This window comes from Falco biarmicus, chromosome 5, assembly GCF_023638135.1.
Source record: "Falco biarmicus isolate bFalBia1 chromosome 5, bFalBia1.pri, whole genome shotgun sequence".
In the NCBI taxonomy this organism is placed as follows: domain Eukaryota; kingdom Metazoa; phylum Chordata; class Aves; order Falconiformes; family Falconidae; genus Falco; species Falco biarmicus.
The window spans coordinates 83,242,474-83,267,325 of NC_079292.1; the positions used below are offsets into that span (position 1 = coordinate 83,242,474).

The 24,852-nt window shown below is 40.8% G+C and overlaps 1 protein-coding gene across 1 annotated transcript; it reads left to right on the top strand.

Annotated features, from left to right (window-relative positions):
* Nucleotides 1-503: 503 nt before the first annotated feature.
* On the top strand, nucleotides 504-23,087 carry DYRK4 (dual specificity tyrosine phosphorylation regulated kinase 4; the record flags this gene model as incomplete). Its single annotated transcript, XM_056340814.1, has 13 exons — nucleotides 504-596; nucleotides 1,952-2,101; nucleotides 7,069-7,204; nucleotides 8,402-8,565; nucleotides 8,932-9,068; nucleotides 9,973-10,113; nucleotides 12,086-12,224; nucleotides 14,453-14,534; nucleotides 16,291-16,463; nucleotides 17,592-17,652; nucleotides 18,210-18,339; nucleotides 21,985-22,139; nucleotides 22,596-23,087. Coding segments are annotated over 13 exons (1,797 nt in total), but the record flags the coding sequence as incomplete, so codon positions are not given.
* Between the last annotated feature and the right edge of the window lie 1,765 nt (nucleotides 23,088-24,852).

Below are 24,852 nucleotides of genomic sequence, written 5' to 3' on the forward strand. Positions count from 1 at the left end.
TGTATTTGTTGCTAATATTCTCTGACCATCAGAACCAATGTATTTTTTTCTATATCACAGTAAATTTAAACATTGACTTATGTTTTTATAAAACCTGTACCACAAGCTGAATCAGTTTAATGCTGCTGTTAACAATGGATGGGCTCACAATGTACCTTGTGAGGCAGTTTAAAGCTGTCCTTCCAAGCAGACTCACACTATCAGCTTTCAAGCACATATTTAGGGATGGCAAAGCCCCCCCTTCCCCTCTGCTGACCACATGGGCATAGCACGCACGCTGAGAGGCATAATAGGCAAAGCAAGCTGTCTCTGCACCTGCCCACAAAACAGCTGTTCGACAGGGAGAGGAATTGCTAGAGCGTAGCGCATTTTCAGCAGCTTTTGTGGTTCTCTCTCACACACTGTATTGGCACAGACATTACCACAAAGGAAAGAAACTCAGAAGCCGTACAGAGATTTCAGGGGTTTTTTTCCGGAATAATTTTTATTAAACCATCATTTCATGTTTGCAGTCTTCCCATGTGGATGCCTTTTCTCAGTCTCAACTAACTGTTCAAGAAAGAGATCATCTGGGATCTAACAGAGTCTTCCATCAGGTATGTGACTCTTAGCTGACTTTAAAAATATGTGAATTCTTGTTTTCTGTGAGACTCCTTATAATAAATTAATCTGAGCAGAGGGAAATCCTTTATTCCCTGCCCTCCTCCATTTCCCCTGTAGCTGTATGACTGTCCCAAGTGCCTGTATTTTGTTTTTGCTCACTGTTCAGTAGCATTTCAGGCATTTCTTCTGCCTAGCCACTTCTGTTTGTTAAAGCTTTCATGAAAAGTCCACTGGAATCTCAGTTCTAAGGTTTTTGAGACTTTTTCATAGTATTGGAAAACAGAACTTATTCATTCAAGTTGCTTGGATTGAGAGTTTTGTTTCTTTGCTTTCTGAGAAAATATCAAACCTCTCCTTTGTTGTCAAAAGCTTTACAAATATGTTTCTATCCTTCCCTCATGACAAAAATTTCACAGTCTTATATAGGTTATAGCCTTAACTCTGGACCTTGTTCTGCATGTCATAGTGCACAGTTGATCTATTTCAGATCTATTTCACATCATTTTTTTATTATTTGCCAAAGAAATAGTTTACCTCGAGAATGTTCTTTGCTGCTGAGAGTGTGATTTCTCTCACTTTAGATACCCAAGAATGTTAGAGGTCCTAACATTCACGAAACTACATCCTTAAATGGCTAACTTTAAAGAATGAGTGCTATAGGAATGTTTTGCAGGTAACAAATGGAAGAAGCCTGAAGGATGGACTAATAATCCTGGAGTTTTCAAATGAGTATAAGCATGTATTTTTCAGCAACATTTGCAGAGAGCTTGCCTTTTCCTCATAACAAGGAGTGCAACAAAGGGGCCTTGTCGAGGTGAACTCCATGGAAGATGAGGGGGAAGGAAATATTGAGAAACCAGTGCAGGGAAGACCCTCCCAGTGTCTCCACCCCTGGTGCCTGGCAGCAGTCCAGTCCCAATTTCTCTACTACCACTGGGAGCATTTAATGATGTTGCCTGCCATTTACAATTCATGCCTGCTTATTACCCTGCACATGCTTAATTTTCCCCACTCAGGGGAGCGCTGCTGCCTGGAACAGCTGTCAGGTTTCCAAGCCTAACCATCTTTTCCAGCTGAAGCAGTCACTGCCTTGATGCTGGATGGAGGTGTTCTTGTGGGGAAACTTTGCATGTCCTAAAATGTGCCAGGCTGCCCCATTGCCTGGACAAACTGCTGTCCGCTAGCACGCCTGGGAGCTGCCGGAGAGCATCTGCTCCTTTCCCCTTCGCCATTAGGTGTCAGAAGTGAACCATACACATTTCCAAGGTTTTAATTCTGGTTTTCTAAGGTATTACACAGAATTGCTGGCTAGGACGTTGTGTAACATTTACTTCTGCTTTCTATTTAGAAAGTCAGTCGTGGTGTTCTTTCCCTCCCACATCTGGAAGGTCAAGCAAAGCATGGTCTGGTTGCAGACACTGCAAACCCTCCCCCCCTTGAAAGCAGCCTGCCTCAGATAACAAATAAGAGCTTGCAGAATTTTGTCCCCTCTCTTCAGGTGAGTTATAAAGCTCTTGGACATCATGTGTTTGCCTGGTTAATCAGCTTCTCTCTTAAGTACTGCTAAGAGAGTGCCAGTGACAGTCACAAGCGTGTTTGTATGTGGGAAGAGAGAAAAAATTTAGTGTCAGCATTTGCATCAGTTTCCATTTTCAGCCATAGTTTAAAAGGAAAAAAAAAAGAACTGTCAACGGTCAAATAGATTACTTACCAGCGTGGCTGTGCATATCTTCAGGTATTTTAGTGAATTCCCAACATCACAGGAAGTTTTTGAAGTCATCTTCACTTTGGCATTCCTTCTCATTTTTTTTCACAAACCCTACGTCCATCCCCTGTCTGTACCCTTCTTCCTTTGCCGCTTCTCTCCCCAACAAATCAGGGACCTGCACTACTCACCACCACTACTCTAATCGCTCCCTTTTTCACCTCTCTTCTTCTTCAATGGAGTCTCTTTATTGAGAGATTTGAGAGGTTCTATAGGGCTCTCATATGAAGTCTTTTCAGATCTCTTGCACTGGAAGTCCCCACATAAAGCATTTTGAGAAGTCAAAAGTCTTCTCAAATATTTTGAAATTGGCAGCTTGCTACTACTACAAATTATTTCATTGGGTTGGGGGGGGTGTATATCATTGAGAAAAGCTACAAGATGCAAAATAGCACGAATGATAAAGTGGAATGGGCTAGTGTCTAAAATATATTAAATTTTCTTTAAATCTTAATCCTGTGGCCTTCATAAGTCAAACCTACACTCAGCTCCCATAGAAGCCAATGATTAACCTTTGCGTCTGAAAATGAACCATCCATCCGTTTTATCTTCCGTAAAAAGATTGGAGCCAAGCATTTTACAGAGGTTTTTTTTTAATTATTATTCTTTAAAGGCAATTTATAGACTTATATAAGCAACTGTGTAAACACCAATAAGAAAGCCTTTTGCTTGGCTTAGAAATGCCAGGGGACAATAAACATTTCAATCTAGAAAGCATGATTATGTTCTGTATGTTTTAGAGACCTTCTTTGTTTACCCTTCCTTAGCAATACAGCATTACTGAACGAGGGGGTGCCTATTGGAATGGGCAGAGTGGAGCTCTCGCGCTGGGGCTCAGCAGGGTAACAGTAGGACTGACTGTGTCAGCACAGACCCGTCCTTGAGCTGTTCAGATGGTGCCCCTCATGCCTGGTTACCCTGCTTTTGTAGCACTTAATAATGCAAAAAAAGTAGCAAGTTTAGAGGCAAGTATGGGAAGATGATTTCATTTTAAAACAAACCCGTTTTCATGTATTCTTAACCCCAAATTCACAAGCCCCAAGATACATGTATCCAAGTGGTACCAGCCAGGACTTCTTGCGAGGACATGGCGGACTAGGACTGCCCACTGATCCATCTGTATCATATCACCTGGGTTGTTCTTGCCAACAATTGTTCTAACTGTGTGCTGCTTACTGAATATGGCTTTTGTACCCTTCTGACACTAAGAGAAACTCATCTTTTATGTCTCCATCCTATCCCACTTCTCTGAATCATCAGGAATTTCTCAAGGGATGAGATATAAATAAATTAAGGAATAATTTAGCTTGGAAGGGACCTTTGGAAGACACCTAGCCCAACCTCCCACTACAAGGAGAGCAAACTTGGAGAAGGCTGCTGAAGGCCTTGTCCACCTGGGTTCTGAATGTCTCAAAGGTTGGAGAACCCACGGCTTTTCAGGGCAGCCTGCTGCAATATTGAACCACTCTTAGGGTAAAAAATGCTTCTTCTAATACCTTAACATTTCCAATGTTGCAACTTGTATGCATTGGGAACGTACCCATCTTGTCCTAGACCCACACACCTCTGAGAAGAGTCTGGCTTTGCTTTCTCTACACTATTCTGTCAAGTAACTAGACAGCCGTAGGGTCAGCCCTGAAGCTTCCTCTTCTGCAGGCTGAACAAATGCATTTCGTGCAGCTTCTCCTTGTACATCACGTGTCTCAGGCTCCTGACCAAGCCCAGACCTCTCCCCTGAATTCACTCCAGTCAGTCAATGTCTTCCTTGTACTGGCCAACCCCAGACTAGACACAGTATTCCCAGCATGGTCTCACAAATGCTGAATAGAGTGGGAGATCACTCCTCCCACCCTGCCGGCTGTCCTCATGCTGATACAACCCGGAATGCGTTTGGCCTTTTTTGCTACAAGGGCACTCTGCGACCTCGTGTTCAGGTTGTTGTCAGGCCCTTCCCTGCAAAGCTGTGTCCTTTGAGTTGTCCCTCAGCACATCCTGTTGCATGGGTATATTCTGTGCCAGGTGCAGGACTTAGCCTTTCTTTTCATTCAGCTTTAGAAGATACCCATACCCCATTTTTTCCAGCCTGCTGACATCCCTTTGGACAGCAGCCCTGATGTGGTCTGCGGATTTGAGAGAGCGAACACACCGATTGTCCACATAAAGACATTAAACTGTACTGGCCCTCGTATTGATCCCTGAGGGATGTCGCTAGTAATCGATTACCACTGATCACAGTCCTTGGAACCTGACCACCCAGCCGATTTTCCACTTGCATTATGATCCATTTATCCAGTTCATATCTCTCTCTGGACTTCAAGCATACAGTGGGAGACAGCATCACAAGCCCTGCTGAAATCGAAGTATACAATGTCCACTGCTTTTCTCTCACTGGCCAAGCCCCTCACTTCATCAGAGAGAGCAATCATGTTGTTCAGACACCATTTGCTCACAGCTTACATTGGCAAATCCAATCCCTAGTGGCTGTTCCAAATCAAATTCTTGTCTTTCATTTGGTTGGAAATGGTTTCCAAGAAGAATTGTTCCATAGTCCTCCCAGGGACTGAGGTAAGGAGGACCAGCCTGTGGTTCCATGAAGCCTTTTTCTTGCCCTTTTTGAAGTCAGGTGTGTTGTTTGCCTTTTTCAAAGGGTCAGGAACTGCTCCTGATTGCCATTCAAAGATGATAGAGACCTGCTTTGCAATGCCATTGGCCAGGTTCTTCAACACCCTCAGGCGCATCCCATCTGGTCCTGCAGACTTAGGTATGTCCAGCAGCTTATGTGGTCTCTATCTCCCTGTGCTGCAGGTAATGCTTCTTTACGCAAATGCTACTTCTAGACTCAGGGACTTGGCAGGCTTGAGGGCAAAATTTATAACTGAAAAGCATTGAGTACCTTGGTATTTTCCAAATCCTTGGTTACTAGGTCTCAACTTCCACTGGGCAGTGGGTCCACATTTCCCTCAGCCTTCCTTTTTTGCTGGTGATCTACTTACAGAAACTGTTCTTATTGACATCCCTTGCTAGCTGCAATTCCAGCTGAGCTTTGGCTTTACCAAACATACCTGCATGTTCAGCTAGTGTTTCTTGCATGTAGCCCAGATAACCCATCCCTGTTCTACCTTTTTTGGGCTCCTTACTGTGTTTGTGCCTGGTCAGAAGTTCTCTTTTCATCCGTGCTGGCCTTCAGCAATATTTGCTCAACTTCCTGCATGTTAGAATGGACTATTTTTGTGCTTTAAGAAGACTGACTTTGAAGAGCAATGAACTCTCCTGATTTCCTTTGCCCTCCATGTCTTCCGTGGGTTTATGACAAAAAGATCCCTGAACAAGCCAAAAGGTGCTTTCCTTGAGACCAGGGCTTGTAATTCTGCTTGTTTTATTCACCTGTCTGAGGGCTTTGAACTCCACAATCACATGGTCACTGCAGCCAGAGTTGTCCTTTCCTTGACCTTCACATCCTCAACCATTTGTTCCTTGTGTGTGAGTAGTGGGTCCAGCAGTGCATCTCACATCACCTGCATTAAGAACACAGTCCAGAAATCTCCTAGGATGTTTTTGCCACTCCAGCAGATAGTGGTGACTGAATTGCCCCATGAGTATCAGAGCCTTTAGGTTATGATGACTCTTCCCTGCTGTACCTAATTAAAACCCCTCTTCACTAGGTTAGCAAAGCTCTTTGCAACACTCTTGCCCTAATTCATCACAGAGTTTCTGCGCACCAGTTCATCTTCCTCATCCTATGTTCATAGAAGCCACAGCCATCTGTAGCTTCAGCCAAGTATTGATCTACTGGATGCATCATCTCCAGCTGAGTCTTTTCCCCTCAATGAAGGGGCTGAGGAGAACATGGCTTGGGCCTCCACATCCTACATCCTTATCCCAGAGCACACCATCTTCTGTCTCCTTAGCTGATGCTCTTTGATCTCCAGTGCTCCATCATCTCTTCATGGCTTGATTCTGTAGTCTGTCGTCTGATTTCCCATTCTAGGAGCCCTGAGAACCTGCATGTGCTGGGTTCTTGATCACCTGCTGATATAGATGACATCTGTGTAACATTTTGTCTGCAATTGCTTCCTTATAGTGCTTCCACACCCACACAGGCCCATTCATTTCCCCTTTATACCAGTCTTGATGTTTCTGTTCCGAATGCGTATGTGTGCAGACCCAGGCTGGTATCCCTGCAGTTCCATGGACTGCAGAAGCAATCTCAGGGATTCCAGCACAACTCCCCAGTGGATGTGCCCACACAGAAATCTGAGATGGGTAATTGCCTATTATGCTGTCTTTCCTGCCCTCCTGTAATAGTTAATGTGAGTTACTGCGATTAATCAAACCATGGCACTTTGTAGTATTTATAGAAAACAAAAGCCCATGTATTTAATGAAACTGGAAGATGAACTTCCTTCTTGTATTTAGAGATTTATCTTTCCATGATCCAATAGCCTCCAGTGCTATTGGCAGAATTTGTTCTTTGGGTAAGCAGGGCGTTCTAGTCCCCAGCCATGCTTGTTCTGTCTCAGCACAAAACAGACATAGATCACTCAACCAATCCAAAATAAGTATCTTGCAGCTTTGTCTTTGTGAATGTAGCATTTTACATATATTTTTGTGTGTATTTATATAATTGGACATCAGATGAATGTTCATGAAAATATCTGAAAATAAAATTTACTTTTTTTTTTTTTTTTTTTGCTTGGCAGGAAAATGGAACTCAAGGCAATTTTTCCCAATTTAACCTTCCAGACAGTCTTCCTGAAAGTGATACCAGAGCCCAGAAAAAAACATCAAAACTGGAAAGCACCAGCATTAGTGTCAAACTGCCTATGACAGCTTCAGGTAGAATATAACAGAATATGCTAAAAAGACTGGAGTGACAGACTGCCTGCACAGATAAGGAATGTGTGCAGTCGTATACTCGCTGACCAGAGGTCCTGTGCTAAATGGTCACTGAAATATTTAACAAAAAATGTGAAGGAAAAACATACAAATGGACTCAGTGATTTCTAAAAATCCTACTCAGGGATGTACACAATAGGAGAGTGAATAGACTAACACATATATATAAATGAGAGAAGTATGCGTTATACAAGAGAATGTATATTCATCTAAGACTTACGACAGATCACATAGGTGACAGTAATATTCTATTACAGTGATAAAACACTTTTCCCACTTGCTTGTAGCTGTGTCACATTTTATCTATGTGGGCTAAATTGCATTTTGGGAGTTCTCAGATCTAGAAAGTTTCTGGCAGAGTTAATCTATTTTTAGAAGGAGTCTAGGAAAAAAAAAAAAAAAAGGGGGTGGCCTTTTGCTTTGAAAAAATTTAGCATCCCTGCATTAGTGGATGAAGATCTGCCACTGTTTAACAAAACACCCACACGCATGCCTATAGAGTACATTGATTTTTAATGCTACTGTCTGATTATTTATCTAGATTTCAGTGATGTAAGTGGAGGTGTTATGGTAGCAGAAATGTTTCTGTGGAGGAAGAATCAGAACTAGAACAGCAGATCTGGGCCCCATTTAATTCCTAACCTCATGCATGTGTACTTGACATTTTCTATCGGAAAAACAGATACTTGAAAGCTTTGGTTAACTAAAGCTTGCTGCCATTTTGTAAATCTGACAATCAAACCAATAAAATCATACACCTTTTTTAATGTAACCTATGAAGCTTGCTGAAGCAGATAGACAACAGATGGGATTTTCAAAAACATCTAGGTACACAACTTTGTACAGGATGAAATGATTTTTACCTAAGCTCTCTTAAAGGTCTTGCTGACAGATGATGAATTCTTTGTTGAACATAGTACTGTAAGTCAGAAAAGGAAAAAAGAAACATAAATTTGTGCAAAATGTCAGACTGCAGCACCATAGAAATGTTGGTTGGAAGGGATCTCTAACAGCTACTCAGCCTCCTGCTCAAAGCGGCATGCACTACTGTAAAATGTTCCACTGTAAAAGCAATTTGCCATCATGTTTCTGATATTTTATTGATTTTTGGTTTTATATTCTTGTTTTCTGATTTAGAAGCCTTGAAAAATTTTAGAAACCAATTAACAGTCTATGAGCAAAAAGAAATTTTCAATTATACAGAGCTATGGTTTCTTGGGCTGGAAGCTAAAAAGATTGAAGGTTTGCCCGAAACCCAGAATAATAATTGTTACGATGATGAGCATGGTTCCTACTTAAAGGTAAGTGGAAAAGCTATGGTATTAATTTTCAGCTCAATAAATTTGTAGTGACTGTCTGCCAACTCTTAAGTTATATATTTGAGATAAATGTTGTTTCTAGAAGATAAATATTCAAATAGCGAAAATATCAGTACCAATCACTTTAAAGCTCAGAAGGGAATCCTAAAGAGAGACCTGTTTGCATCTCATTCAGGATTGATGCAAGGTAGATGGATTAATGAAGCATGTCACCCTTGTTTAATGTAGACTGCACTTGCTACCAGTCCAGCATCTTTCATAGCCAGCAAAGTCACACGCACATGAACTACTTTAAAGCCTGATCTTTTGCATATTATTTGAACCTGAACAGTTTGTTTTCTTTTGAAGGTTTTACATGACCATATTGCATACCGATATGAAGTGTTGGAGGTCATTGGGAAAGGGTCGTTTGGGCAGGTGGCTAAATGCTTGGATCATAAAACCAATGAATTAGTGGCACTGAAAATAATAAGGAATAAGAAAAGGTGAGACATCTGTTGACTTTAAACCAGTACAATCAGCTCTTTGTTATGTAGGCAGGGATAAGGTGAACAAAGCAAAATCAAGCCTGCTGAGCGTCATTAAACACAGTGAGAAGAGAGTGAGGAAAGGTGATGTCAGGGACTCAGAATTGGCCTGAACCCAGTGGAGGCTCAGTCTCTGAAAGCAGGCACAGTTTTTCCAGACTTACAAGGAGGTCTCTGTATCTGTGACACAGTTAATACACAGCCCAGGTAACCAGCCCTGCCTGACTGAGAGCTGGGAGCATACATTCCTGCCTAAGACTCCAAAACCACAGGAATATGCTGGAAGGTTCCAGCTGCTCGTTTTAACATGAAAAATTCTACACTGTGGACCTAAGCAACCTCTTCTTGTTATGTGACTGGTTTACAATATTTTAGTTCATTTTAACTTGACCCAGAGTCAATGAAGCAGATGAGGATGCTGCTGTTGACTCCAGCAACAAAGCTTTAGCTGTTCAGTTTTCCCCCACAGTGAGCAATAAACATAAAGATGCTTTTCAAAACAGACTGTCTTGCTGTGGTAGGTGTGAAAGATGGCCTTGTTCAAATAAACAGAAGCATTCCTACAGATTTGGAAAGCACTAGGATTTTACTCTGGATGTTCATTTGAAACTTTTTCATTAAAACATTTTTTTAGACAAGTCAAAATAACTACTCTTAAGTGTTATGTAAGGCCAGTATATTTAGACTAGGAAACAACCGTAATGAATCAAAGTTACAATAGTTAACAGCGGTGAATGATAAATTTTTAATCATCGTCCCACATGTTGAGTTTACAGTAAGAATATGATGTTTGTAGCATTTGTAATTCTACAAACGCTAGACTGAGTTAATGTTATCATTCCCGTGTCACGTGACATTTCAGATTTCACAGCCAGGCTTTGGTAGAAGTGAAGATCCTTGATGCTCTCCTGAAGAAGGACAAAGATGATACTCACAATATCATCCACATGAAGGAATACTTCTACTTTCGCAATCACTTCTGTATTGCCTTTGAACTGCTGGGGTAAAGTATATTTTCCTTTACAAAAATCTTAAGGAGCATTGTAGATCTTGTGCTTTACAAGCTTTAATTTTTATTTCTTCAGGAGAAATTGCAGCTTTTAATGTTACAAGAAAGGAATGCTGTCTTAAGTACAGACTGCATAGATGATTTTTTGATCATCAAAGGTGAACAGAAAAAGGCCCCGTTCAGACTTCACACACAGTGACATGATCTGTCCCTTATTTTCTGTGCTGTGTATTGAAGTCTTCTTCCCTGAAAGACCTATTGGGAAAAGAGTAAAACAATGAATTCAGGACTGATAAACTTCAGGGTATATAAATAAGAATAATACTGAATATTTAGAAAATGTAGTTTCTTCTTGCTTTCTATGAAACTGAGCTGCAGGGTACATCTTAGGAGGAATTTTGGAGAATTTTAGAGAAGTCAGTTGATTGTATTCGCCAGCCTCCTTGTAATCAGAGCATCATGTTGGAATTATGAAAGTTACCCACAGTTCCCTGTCCCTTAAAGTAAAGCCCCCATCGCTGCAGGTGTTACAGCCCTTGCTGAGGCTTCATCATTGTATGGAAGGTTTAATTTCAAAGAGAACTTAATTAATTGTGTGGCTGCATGTGAGTCTGCCACTCACAGACACACAGGGGTAAGAGCTGACTCCTCCTCTCCAGAGAAGACACAGACCAGTCTTTTCAGAAAGCTGCTACAGAAGCTCCTAGGAAAATGTTCACAGGATAGCCACTACGGTCAGCTCTTTGCAGAAGAGCTGAAGACTGGTTGTCATATAAAGACATTTGTCTGGTTAAATTTTTATTCCTTCTAAAATACAGTGAAAACCCCTTAATTTGTGAACTTTCTTCTCCATCAATTGTGGTAAATTCATTTAGTTCTGAAGGAATGCTCCTTGCCAGCACCAGTGGTTGCACAGTTGTTTATGTCCTTGCAGACGCATGTGGTCCTGCTGAGGACAACTCTTGAGACCATATTGGTGAGGACATGCTTCTGCATCCCATCCATGCCACCATCCCTGAAGCCATTTCCCCCTCCGAAGGATGACCCACATTAAGCTCTCAGTACTTGTTGGGGTGCAGCTCAGGCTGGGGGCTCCCTGGGACTATAAGGGCTCCCTCCACTCCATCAGGGCAGGGCCTGGCAGCCGGGAGCAGGCAGCCAGGGGCACTGGGCAGCCCCAGCCCTGGGATGGGCCATGGCTGGGCGAGGACGTGGCCTTTGGGGGGGCCTGGTGTGGTGGGGGCCATGGCAGGGCTGCAAGGGGCTGGAGACCAGCCATGGTGCTGCTTCAGTAGGGGCTGATGGCCCCAGGGGGCTGACATGGGATGCTGGGCTGTGGTCAGGTGGGGGGACCCCAGGCTACTGGGCAGTGCCACTGGGGCTGCTGGTCCCTGGGGTCTCAGGGCAGCATATGCATGTTGCCAACCATGCCCGTCAGAAGTCAGCAACACCGTTTAATGCCCTACTGCAAGGAGCTAAGATATGACAGTGACATAAAACCTAACAAGACATGAATTTATGGCAGTATTTATCTAGAAAGATTTACTCCTGATAAAGACTCTTTAGATGAAAAGGATTTAGACAAGGTGCCAAAGCAAAGACAAATGAGAGCAAAAGGAGACTGAAGAAAATTTGTTTCTCTCGGTTCCTGAACAATCACTGTTTCTGGTGAAAATCAGCACAGCTGTGTAACATAGCTCTGAGTTTAGCAAGGAAGCAAGCAAGTCCACTGACATTATGTCTTCTTTAGATCTGGAGTCTCAGGGAGATGTTTGTGGATGTTATGTGCAGAACAGCATTCTCAAGGAGGAAAAGAGCCAAGTCTTTTTCTTCTACACAAGTCCTCCCTCATGTAGGAAGACAGGCTAAACACTCTAATGCACTGTAAACTAATCATACCTTTAAAAAGAAGTTCCCTAATCTCTTTTCTGCTTTCTGTCTTCTTCCACTCCCACAACCCTTGCAGAATAAATTTATATGAGTTGATCAAAAAGAACAATTTTCAAGGTTTCAGTCTGTCTTTAATTCGACACTTCACTCAGTGTGTGCTGAGATGTTTACAAGTGCTCTATGAGGAAAGAATCATTCACTGTGATCTGAAGCCTGTAAGTACAGTCATTTCATAACCTGTTATTCTGTACAGAAAAAAATAACTTAATCCTATTTTTTATTGATCAAGAGGAACTCTTAGAAGAATCCTTAAGACCCAGTAGGGTATTTGTGCAGAAGCTATACTTTATTTCAGACTGTATTAGTACTAGATGAGTGATTATTTGCGTTGATTCAGTTCATTTACTGCAGTATTGTATGAGATTGATTGCCAAAATGTATGCAAACGTGAATCAAATTCAGGTGACTTTTTGCTTAAAGAAAGAAAGTACTTATGAAATCAAGTATTTCAATATGAGGGAGGACAAGGAGATATTCACAAGACAGCCTGTTTCAGGTTATCCTGTTATATCCATTTCATTTCATATGCATAACTATAAAATTAAGTAGCCTAGTAAATGACAAAGCAATTCTACAGTACAATATTTAGGATTTTCACCTGTTTCTGGAGGAACATCTGTGATCTGGTTTGTGGTGCTATATCTGCTTAGTATTCATGCTAGGTGAAACATTTCCATTCTCCTTAAGCCCCAGTCTTAAATTGTTGTTATTTTCTGTGATTTATGAAGTACTTTAATTCTATTTTCATTTCAGGTGAACATTCATGTTGATTTCTTTTTCAGAACTGCAAACGAACCAATAAAGAAATAAACAAATAAGATCTCAAGCAAAAATGCTAAGGGTGAAATTCTGTTTTCAGTTTGCTTCACGTATCTTCATTAAGAGTCACATACTGTCTGTACCCATTGTCTTGCCGACATCTTTGCCAAACCAATTTGCAGTGAGCAGTGAGGCTTGCAAGATAATCAAAATATCTTAATCAGAAACAACTAGCCCAACAGGAAGTCTGTTTCCAGGCAGCCACTGACAAGGAGTGAAGTTGGCAAGATCAGTGAGCATAGTCTGTATTTAAATAGAGTAACACGTTAGTGAATATTTAGTGAGTTAACTAAAAGCGAATTTTGTTCTAATTATACAATTGTACAGTTTCATGAGTTTAATTTATGTTGCCTGTTACTCCGTCTGCCTCCTATGATATTTCTCAATGTAAGGTAGAGTATGGAGACTGGGCAATCACTGCCCTCAGCACCTGGTTTTGCAGTTAATCTGCTCCCTTGCATTGTGAGACATTCAGTATTAGAGACACGGTGCTGCCACGAGCACGAACGGATAGCGAGCTGTGTGCTTCTTCCCGCAGCAGAACCAAGAGCTGGGCAGTGGAAATCAGTCCTTGCCGTGACTTTTACCAGTAGCAGCTTCTCCCTCCTGCCACACAAAGTATTTCCCCTTATGAGTCCACTAATTACCCAAAAGACCACTTTGGCTTTGGCATCAACCTGGGAACTGCTCTGTCCTTCCAAGCTTTGTCATATAATCACCTTAAAACTGGTTGATAGATTAGTTCTCATCTCTGCTAAGAAGTGGGAAGGCTGTATGATCAGAAAGGAAATCAAAGGAAATCCTTGATTTAGATAGATTTTTAATGAGGATAAAATTCAACTCTGCAGAAGAGAGCTAATAGGCTATGTTTACCCACCAGTGCAAATGTTGCTCTGAGCTAGTTGTGTAAGAATCACTTTTCAAGCTGGTTTTCAACTGGTGCGCAGTGCTGTACCCACCTGCACCCAGCTATAATCCGTAGGACCCTGCCATTTCTGTTCGTCACTGCCTTTGGATCTCTGCATCACACCGCTGTGAGGTGGAGAGATGTGAGCTTACAGAGAGCCTGGAGAAAGTCAAAAGCCCTGGAGGGAAGAACTGGGACATAAAGCTCGCTCATGGGGCAGGGGCTTTCTGTGGTTACAAAGGGATGGTTCTGGTTAATTCAGTGACCAGATGCAGTTTGCCTTTTATTAGATGGACAACAGTGGGTTTTGGGGAGGTCACTGCTGCCATGGCAAGCATCTTCACTGGCTGGTGCCTTGGTAGCATCACACACTGCTCTGTGCAGTGGCTTGGACTGTACGTGAGGGACTAGTGTCCCTGCCTAGCTAACCTCCAAACTGGGTACCTTTACAAATCTCCCCTCTGCTTTGGTTAATTGCACATTATTGGATGTCTACTGATGTTAGCAAATGCATACCCAAGGAAGCTGTAGTTTGAAGCTTTTATTATGCAAGTAAATGTAAACCCAATGTGTTATGCATTGCTTATTTTCCAAAGTATTCACTAACCTAATGTGGTGTTAAAACCTTTTTTCCTTGTGATTTCTTTTTCTCTTTAGGAGAACATATTATTATACCACAAAGGCCAAGGTTCAGTTAAAGTTATTGATTTTGGATCAAGCTGCTATGAACACCAAAGAGGTTTGCAGAAAAGTCAAGTTGATGTAATTTTCTTAATAAGCTTTCTTAATTTTAAATAATGTGGAAAAACTATTTCTTTGATTGAGATAATATAGTGACCGATGCATCTAATTAGAATCTTATTAACTTCTTCAGCCACTGATGGTGGAACAAATACTGGTAGGAGACAAGTAAACTGTTACCTTGCTTTTTCTTTGTCCCAAGCCTGATCAGCTCCTCTACTGTTGAAATCAGAACTGCATTTGCAAGAGTGGCTAGCTGAAATAGGCTCGTGAGGATAATCCGAATACTTCACTTAAGGAGTTTATCAGGTCCAGAGAGCCTTTCTCAGTTAAGAGAAAGGTGACTAAATTATAATAGGTACTTTTTAGATGAATACAACAGGGGGAATAGGAACTATGCTTTTAGTTCAGAAAGTCTAAGTTCAGGTTTTGGGGTTTTTTTTATTAAAGATTTAAGTAGAATGTGCAGGAGATAACAAGAATAGAATTTATAAAGCAGAAATTAATGTATATTCACCTAATGACAAATCTTAACATTAATAGCCATATTGTAGAGCAAGAACGACATCATCATTAGGAATGCAAAAATCATCTGTTAAAAAAGAGCAAACACAGCAACAACAAAAAAAAAAACAAGAAAGAAATTTGCACTGCATTTTATTAACTTAGAAAAACAAAACTAGCCTTAAGTGGCTCATATTTTTCCTATGAAAGATTGATATTTAAGCAGAGTCAAACCTATTCATCTATATTTTGGGATTCAGACCATTAGATTTACATCCCACTTTTGTAGGAGTGCATGATCTTTTTATTTTTGCCCGTGTTTTGGTAGAATGTGATCTGAGATGCAGCCTGAGATATTTGTGGAGGGTAACAAATTGAAACTCAAAACAACTGAAAGGAAAGATGGAGCATGACTGAGGAGAGACTGCCAGCTGAAAAAAAGAATTGGTACAACCCTCAAAGTAGAAAGCAAAAAGTCAGCTATTTATGTGTGACAAGGATGACAAAAAGCAGACAACAGTTATGCAATTGGTCAAATGCATAAGGGCACAGCGTGCCACCGTGGTACTCTCTAACTGCACAGATTTGGTGAAATCGCATATTGTGCAGCATTTATTCTTCAGGGCACTTTCCTTCCAGAAAGATATTGAATATGTGGGGATGTAAAGAAGTGCACAAATATAAACAAAGTGACCATCAGAGAGATAGGAATAAGAAAATAACAGAGCTTCCATGCTGTAATTGTAGTCAGTTGTCTGAATGACAAGAGGTAAAAAAATTGGTCTATTCACTATGATAAGTCCCAATCTTGGAATGAGATCTTTTGCATTAATAGGGAAATCAGAAGGCAGTAGGAGATGTTCCCTAGGTGTCAGTGAAACCAGTATTTTCTACAGTGCAAGTCTGTGATAATGAAGAACTGTTGACTGATGCAAGGGGAAGATCTCCAAATAGGAAAATGAACATGGAATAAGCTGAATCACAGCATCAGTAGAATAATTTCCTTCAGTGGAACCTGTTGAAGAGCGATTTCCAAATAGAATAGTGGAAAGCATATCACCTATTTATTTTAGGATGGAGTTAGAAAATGTTTTCAGAGCCTATGTGAGCAATCCCTCAATGTCAGCTAATGGATAGAGTAGATAGATGATACCTGAACATGTATTTCACTTCTCTGTGAAATCTGGAATCCTGATTTCTGTCCCGATTATGATATTTTGCTTCTTGTCTGATTTTCTATTTGGATATAGTATACACCTATGTTCAGAGCCGGTTTTATCGCTCGCCTGAAGTGATTCTTGGTCACCCTTATGCTATGGCGGTTGATATGTGGAGCTTAGGCTGTATCATAGCTGAGCTTTACACAGGCTACCCGCTGTTTCCAGGAGAAAATGAAGTTGACCAACTTGCCTGCATCATGGAGGTAACTTTTGAGATTGTCTTTTGAATTACATACTCACTTGATAAACTACACAGCCAGAAACAAAGAGAAATCTCAAGAATAATTGGCTATGGACTGGCCTTTTATAGGGAGGTTTATTGCAGCCAAAGGGCTTTTTGAGAGGACGGGTTCTAATGCAAAACCGTTATTTCCATTCCATGTGCCAAACTGCTTTGTACACTCACTGTCTTTCTTCTGAAGGAAACATATTTTAACCTGGTCAGGATTTGTATGGAGAAGCTAGAACAGAAGAAACATATCTAAGGGAAAGGAAAAGCAATCCAAATTATAACAGGCTCATCTTCTCTTAGAAGTCAAATGTGTTTGTTAAATTGAACCTCTTGAGTCCAAACACCTGTGAGGGAGAGATTTTTGCTAATGTTTGAGTAGCCAGCTGTGGCTTTGTCTTGAAAGCAGATCTTGAAACCCTCAAAGGTTTGAGCCGAAACCCACTGGGTGACCTGCTCAAGTGCTGCTCTACTCTCCTGATGGAAAAGTTTTTCCTATTAGTCACCCTGCACTTCTCAAGCCCCTATTTGTGGTTATTGCCCCTTCTTATACTGTGCCCCTGCCAAGGAGTTTGGCTGTATCATCTTGGTAAATTTTTTCAAAGAGTTTTAAGAACATACTGTGACATCTGCCTCAGATCACCTACCCAGCACAAATGTTACTGACCCATGAAAGCAAGTCACTTGGTTACTCCATACCAATCGCTAAGCTGCATCCTGACATTGACCTCAGCCCCAAGTTCTGATCCTTCTAGTGCCATGTCAATTTGTACAAGATTTTTCAGAGACAGCATCTCTCCATGTGGCCTCCTACAACTGTCATTAACAGAGACGCTTGTTCTTAGAGCCTTCTGTAACAGTGAAGATTCCAGTGTCATCCTTTATAAGATCGCATTTTCTGTGTGCAGACAACTGTAAGGAATCCCTGTCTTCCTCCCCCACTAAATGCCACAAGAAGAAATAGTTTGTACACATTTCACAGTAAATTAGGTCATTCAACTTCTTTTCAAATGGAGGGTGAAATACCACATCTCTCCTGATGGTTGCTATGTATGTTTATGAAATGAGGAGTAACTCCATGAATTAATTTTCTATGTTGAAGGTATTGGGTCTTCCACCACCTGATTTTATCCAGGCTGCATCAAGGAAGCGAACGTTCTTTGGTAACTGCTTCTGATTGTTTGTCCTTGCTGGATGCCTCCCTGCTAGTTAATCGCTAGTTAATAGCACTGGTAAAGAGCAGGGTCAGAGAATCTTAGCTGCTTCTTGACTAACAACATTTTCAGGAAGAGGTATTGAGGAGCAGCAAAAGGGTAACATGAGGTCTACAAATGAACCTGGTGCTGTGCTCTTTGTGTCTTGTGGGCCTCTCATAGCCGAGAAGATAGAGGAGGGACTGGGAAATCCATTCCACTCTTACTCCTTAAAGTATTATTACTAAAAGAAATGCATTGGGCTTTGGGAAATAATTTACATTAAGTTCCTTCCTCTGTGTATAACTTAGGTTTGGAAATCACGCAAAATGAACAAAAAACCCCAGTGTAGGATGCAGTCTCTAGGATGTAACCGATATTGTTTGCCACAGTGCTGGCAGACTATCAATCCAAAAGGGCAAAACCCAGAATTAGTGGGATGGATATGGGTACTGGTTTTGCAACTCCTTAAATATTTGGTGAGGATTTTTAATGTAATTTTTTGGGCATGTCTTTATTTTTTTAAGATTCCAAAGGTTTTCCTAAATCCATAACTAACAGCAAGGGAAAAAAGAGATGCCCAGACTCGAAGGATCTAAGCACAGTGCTGAAAACCCATGATGCTGGTTTCTTGGACTTTCTGAAAGGATGTCTAATGTGAGTTCACAGTTTTGGCTGACATGCAGCTGGCTGGTTTTGACTTTGCTTTCATTCTCTTGTACCTTTAAAATCTTTGTATCTGTTGGGGTTTTGGGGTGGTGTGTTTTGTTGTTTGGGGGGTTTTGGAGGGGGTTTTTTTGTGTGTTTTTTCCACATGGTCGCATTTGAAGAACTATTATCATCATTATTCACAGCTTATTGCAGGAAGAAATTATTGCGCAGAAAGACTGTATGGGATTAGTCCAAGGTACAAAAGAAAACTGATATCATCATATCTAAAAGCAGATCTTCTGATGCTGGAGATTAGACTCTAAAAGCAATGTTTTTTACCCATTGAGGCCTTTGTATTAAATCCTTTCTGTTTTAACAGATAAAGGTTCATTCAGGTAACATAGATAATGGTAATGTACTGTCCCGAGGCAGCGCATATCTGGAGATTGAAGTTTGGTTTTGTACTTAAAGCTAAACTCCCACTCCAGTGGGAAGCAAGTCTTCCAATTCCCCTCCAGCAGGAGTTATATTTGGAGCTGACTTAGCTGGCTCGAATGCCTTGACTGTATTTTCTGTGCTAGGCCTTGGATGTAGCAATCGGGTGATATGCTGTGGTATATGTATGAAAACAGTTCTGCTTCTTTGAATATCTGCTCACAAAGATCTTGCTCTCTGCGTGCATGTTCCCTTGGGTGAGATTAGACTCTTTTTAGTTCCAGTACACTCTACACCTCCCTCTCAGTAGAGGATGAAAAAGCAAAGTACATTCAGCCATGTCTCCACCCTGGAATCAGTGGTATTGTTTCTTTGGTTCTTCCTGACTATGGCAGTCAGTGTGGAGAATTAACACCGTTACAGGAGTGTTACCTTGTAGTTTGCATGCTGGTTTAAGCCCTTTTTCTCCTCATATATATATATATATATATATATATATATATACACACATATATATATATCAAAATAAGTTACATTTATTTTCTATTGACAGCAATCACATTGCACATTTCAGGAATTATTTGATATGCTGTATTTTTCCATTCTCTTCATTGGAACAGATCTTCACAAATCACTGGAGCTCAGGATATGAGAAGAGTCTAATATGTGTCAGATCCTGTGATTTCTAGGATAAACTGCTGACTTTACTCCAGTCAAGGACTTTGCTACTGAATATCTAGTATGACAAGTGGTCCACAGCTGTTTTCTTAAAGGAAATTGATGATTTGCCCATTTTTATAAACTGCTAAATGCAAATACCCTGTTAACAGTCTTCACACAAAGTAGCAATCCTACAGATTCTTTCTGCTGGGTTCCTTTTACCTAGTATCACAGAATAGTTTAGGTTGGATAGTTAAGTCATCTAGCCCACCCTCCCACTCAAAGCAGAGCAAACTTGGAGAAGGTCGCTCAGGACCTAACTCGGTCAGGTTCTGGGTATCTCCAAAGAGGGTGATCCACAGCCTCTTGTGGCAACCTGTTCCAAGAGCAAAGCACAGTCACAGTGAGAGTGTCAGTGGCAAAGTGTACTGGGAGGAGATGCAATTCAGTGTCACCAGTGTATCTTATCACAAAGTCAATGGGAGTTTTTAATAAATGAAGTGCTGAGGAAGAAGCAAACTATTTCATGGCTCAAACACGATCACGTGTCTTTTCCAAGGTGGGCAGGTTACCAAGAATTTTACAGGGTGGGACTCCATGGACCCTGCTGATACGAGGTGTCATTTTACTAATAGGTCTTTTTTCTTGGGAGGTGGTTACCAATGTCATTTTTCTCATCCATCAAACTAAACGACTGAGCATGCAGGAACAAACCTTTGTCTGGTTGCCTTAAATGCTGACCTCTTGTCTAGGTGCAGTAAGGCTTTCAGGGTCAGCTTGGATCCTAATTTGTACTGCGTAATGGCAGCAGAAGCTGGTCCTATAGCTTTTCCAGTCTTACCTGTATCTTATGCAAAGCTAACATTTTGTGTCTTCTTTGGCACTGACTGTAAGTTTCTTTCTAGAAGTTCAGTCGTACTTTTCTAAAGAAATCCATGCTAACTTGTGATTACATGAAAAAAAATCATCCCTCTCTGCTTCACAGGAAGGTTGCTTTACATGTTCTCTGTTTTCTAAATCTGTGTAAATCATTGATCCATTTTGGTTTGCTAGCTGAATCAGAACATTTAGAAAATAATTTCAGTGAAGAAAAAAAAAACTTGTAAAGATGTCATTTCAGGTTACACAGGAAAAAAATGTTATATGTTTATGGGATTGTTTAGATTTTCAAAGGAATGAAGTAAGGTTTGAAATGAAAACTCTTTTTGAGACAAAAAGAATTGAACCTGTTTGTCTTTTTCAGTTGCCACTCTGTGTCTGTCCAAAGCAGCCTGACACATTTGCCATGACTTCACAAATAGTTTTGATCGACTTGTATACACCTGTTTTGCAGATGAAAACATCACACCAAAAAAATAAATATCACTCGGCTCTTGTGATGACAAGAATCTGTTTGATTTCCTACGTTATTTCTGTACAGTTCTGGACAGCACTGAGATTAGACAGAACAAAACAGTCCGCAACTAATACAGAGATTAGTAACAGAAATCTTGGGATTGATATGAATGCAGTACGAATGGAAATGTGTGTGGGTTTGAGCACTGGAAGAAACAGCAGAACAGGGGTTGAAAGAATAGTATGTGCTGGTGACAAAAGACCTGTAAATGTGCTACCCCGTGTAAAACCAGGGGCCGTGTTGCCCGTGTCACAGCTGGGAAGCCTGCACCCTGGTGAGACCACAGCACAGGCCACCAGTGGAAAATCCCAAAGCTTACAGCAACTGCATGGCAACAGGGTTGCAGAATATCACACACGCTGTTCATTTTCCTGTTAGCCTGAAAGAAAAACAAACATAAATTCCAAAATACAAGGAAAAACAGGCCATGAGAAGCTACCTTGCTAACATTTATGGAGACTGAAGTCAGCAAGGTTCTGATCTGAAGGACCATGACCAAAGAGGACGTGGCTCTTAAAGGAGATAAAAATCTGCCTAAAGACTAGTACATCATCACCAATCAAAAAGAACTCCAGAGATGTGATGAGAAGTCAGTAACTGACAACCCTTGTCCTCTGTGTGACACACAAGTGGTGTTGGCCAGAGCAGTTGGTACTTGTGGGTGTGTGGGTGTGAGAACTGAGTGAATGAAACCTGTCAGAGGATAAAGTCAATGTAGGGATTTTGCAAAAAAAAATTGCCTTTCAGTTCCATAGTAAGATCTCATACAAGTTTTGTTACGCTAAGTCTTTACAGTTAAATTAGGGAAGACATATATTTTAATGAATTATCCTATGTGTCATTTATGTTCCCTTTCTTTGAGCTTGCACTGACAGAACGTAAAAACCTTGAAACAAATATTCAATAGGATCCCTACCCTAATAACATTGTCAACTGTGTATTAAAAATGGTTTGATGCTGCAGAGGGCAGTGCTGATGTAAATAAAAAGTTTTGAAGGATGGAGAAATCGACATAAGTTTTTTCCTTGTTTTCAGTTAAACTTTTGTTTCAAAAAGTGTCCTCATGACCTGACTTTGAGAAGACAATACTGAACCTTTTGGCTTACAGTAATTTTCTGTTAGAAATAGCTGAATAACTATTTGTCTACCATGGATTTAAGGTGGGAACCTGCCCTGCGCATGACTCCCGATGAGGCAATGAAGCATGCATGGATCCAGGAACCAAAAATATACAGAGCAAAACAGAAAACACAGACTTCAAGGAAGCTGAGTGATGGCTCCTTCTCTACACCAGAAAAGAAAAAAGACAATATTCGTAAGCGTGTGCTACCTGGAGAACTAAGTGCATTTGTATCAGTGTTTAGTATTTCTTTACTATAATCTGTCTGAAGTAAGGTGAGGTGATAGTACACAGTGTGCAAATAATGGGTGGTCACAGGAATGTGGTGGATAGAGCCACTATTTCTCTCTTCTGTAGAAATGCATTGCTTATGTTTTATAGCAGCTGCCAGCAAGAAGGCTGGCAGTACTAAAGATCCATATAGAAATATCTCTTCCCTACTGACAGCAAAATAGTTATGGCATCTGACACCACACCACAGTGCACTTCATTTTCAGAGCGAAAGAATGCATCAATAGTGGTTGTAAGATCCCAGAGAAAACTTTAACCTGGTGGGGGTTTTTTTGTGAATTTGTGACAATCTTGTGTTTATTTGCTGCTACGAGTCTGCAGTCTTACCCTATCATTTTATTTATTTATTTATTATTGCAGAAAATGTCTGGAACGATATGGCAGATGAAGTGACAAGTGGACTGGCTGAAAGACTGACTCCCACTGTGCCCTCCATGGGCACAACAGAAAATGATGTGCAGAACACAAGGAAACATGTTATTCCAGAGAAACATTTGGAAACCCAAATGGAAAAGCCTGTAAAAAATGAACAAGCAGAATACAGTAGTGAAACAGCTCTTCCAAAAAATTCTCTTTTTTTCCCACCGATTAAGTAATACACAGCACAAGTGATGATTGGGTTAGTTGCACACCTGGTATATTTTGTAGGTATTATTTGTACTCAGGAATATAAGCTGTATCTGTCTGTACATGGGACGTGCACATTGTAAGTATATTTAATGTTCATTTTACCATGAAATAGTCCAAGCCACCAAAACAGAATTTGAAAACCATTCTTTTTCCTCATCTACATCCTTGTGATCAGAGATCCTTCACAACCAGCAGCAATAAAATGGAGACTGTAGAGATGGAGAGTGGCTTATTCTTGATGTTATAATAGACATTTGAATTTTAGATTTTCTTGCATCTGAAAGAACAACTGCATTGAGTCCTTTCACTTACATCAGCATAAACCAGGAATAATTTGTGGATAGGATTACTGGATTTACTTCTGTATAACAAATAAGAGAAATCAAACCCAGCATCCTCACTTTCCTCCTTCTCTATCTCTCTCTTTTTTATAGTGAAGCACTAAATGGAAACTGTTGTCACACCTTCCTAGCAGATTTAGAAGTGTAAACTATGTTTTTTGCTCTTTAGCAGCTATAAAAAGAGTGGTATTCTGGACCCACTTCTGCAGGGACTCCACTCAGTATTCCTATTAAGAAGGATGGATTAAAGCAAGCTGGTTTGATTCAGGAAAATTGTCTTCCACAGGAAGTTTAACTTAATACTCTGAAAAAAACAGATTTCTATGACCCCTATGATTTATATGTTTAAGTAATTTAAACATTTAGCTCTTTGGACAATGGACTATCTTTTCATTGTATTTGTAGAGCACTCACCTCATTATGACTCTTACATGTTACCGTGGTTTATAGGTAGTACCACAATTTAAAAGGAAATAATGAGGAAATTGTCCTACAAAATGCAGCTGCTACTGTAGCAGTGATATTGCAATAATCCCAAGAGAAACAGGTGCTCGTAGATGTTAAGAGTCACCATAACAGCAAAATCCCACAGGCTCTTTGTGCAAAAGGAAAACCCAAAGGATATGAAAATGGTGCTTACAGAGTTCTAATGTGACAGTGAGTAAACAAGCCACCTGACAGGGTACAGATGTGACTGCATGCCAAGAGCCTATCGTGGGTGTGCTCTCCTACTGAATAGAAAATGAATGGTAACAGCCACCTCAGAGCAAATGGACTGCACAATGCAGCGTGACCATTCTCTTGCTTCAGGCAAATCCGGGAACTCATGAAGAAACACCTGGAAGACGAGTGACCCAAGAAGGGCAATAGCCCATTATTGCATGTAATTGAGCAGTGAATTATAAGGGTATTTTGGCAGACAAAGATCATCCTGCTCTGTGATGCAGGCATTACTGACAAGGAGGTCAGCTTGCAGTACCAGAATTTTCTGTACCTCTGGCTTCAGAGGGACTCTTCCTTTGCAGCTGAACTCCCCTGGAGACTCTAAAATGCTCCTATTCATCACCAGAATGATGCACCGGGAAAAGTGGCTTCTGTTACACACTGTGTTTCCGTGACTGTACAGGATACCCAGGGTGGGTGAGCATCTTGAAGAATGTGGGCAGATCCTTATCACATCTCACAAAGGAGTCCCACCCCTGGTGAGAGCTGGGTGGAGTCAGGCTCATCACCAGTTTTAGGGAATAGTCAGGTAGGTTTTTGCAGATATTTGGAAAATGCTTTGGCCCTTTGTTTGCAAGTAACACACAAAATAAGAAGCAAAGGGTTTATGCTTAAGTGCAGGGTTTGAATGTAGACTAAGAACAGCAAAAGTACGTATCCTGATACCACTTAATATAGAAGTTCAGATTCTTATACCCTTGGAACTATAATTGGTACTGTTTTGATTCAGTTGCTGCTCATTCTCCGTCTCTGTTGTGGTACATTCACTTGACTGCTTAGGCTGCTCCAAGTGAAAATATTTGTCTTCTCACACTTATGCTCTTTTGTATTTGTTCTACCTCAGAGACAAAGTTTTGGATTGGTTATACCAAGTTGCTCTTGATAGTATTGCTTAGTCATAATGAAGCTGTAAACACCATTTG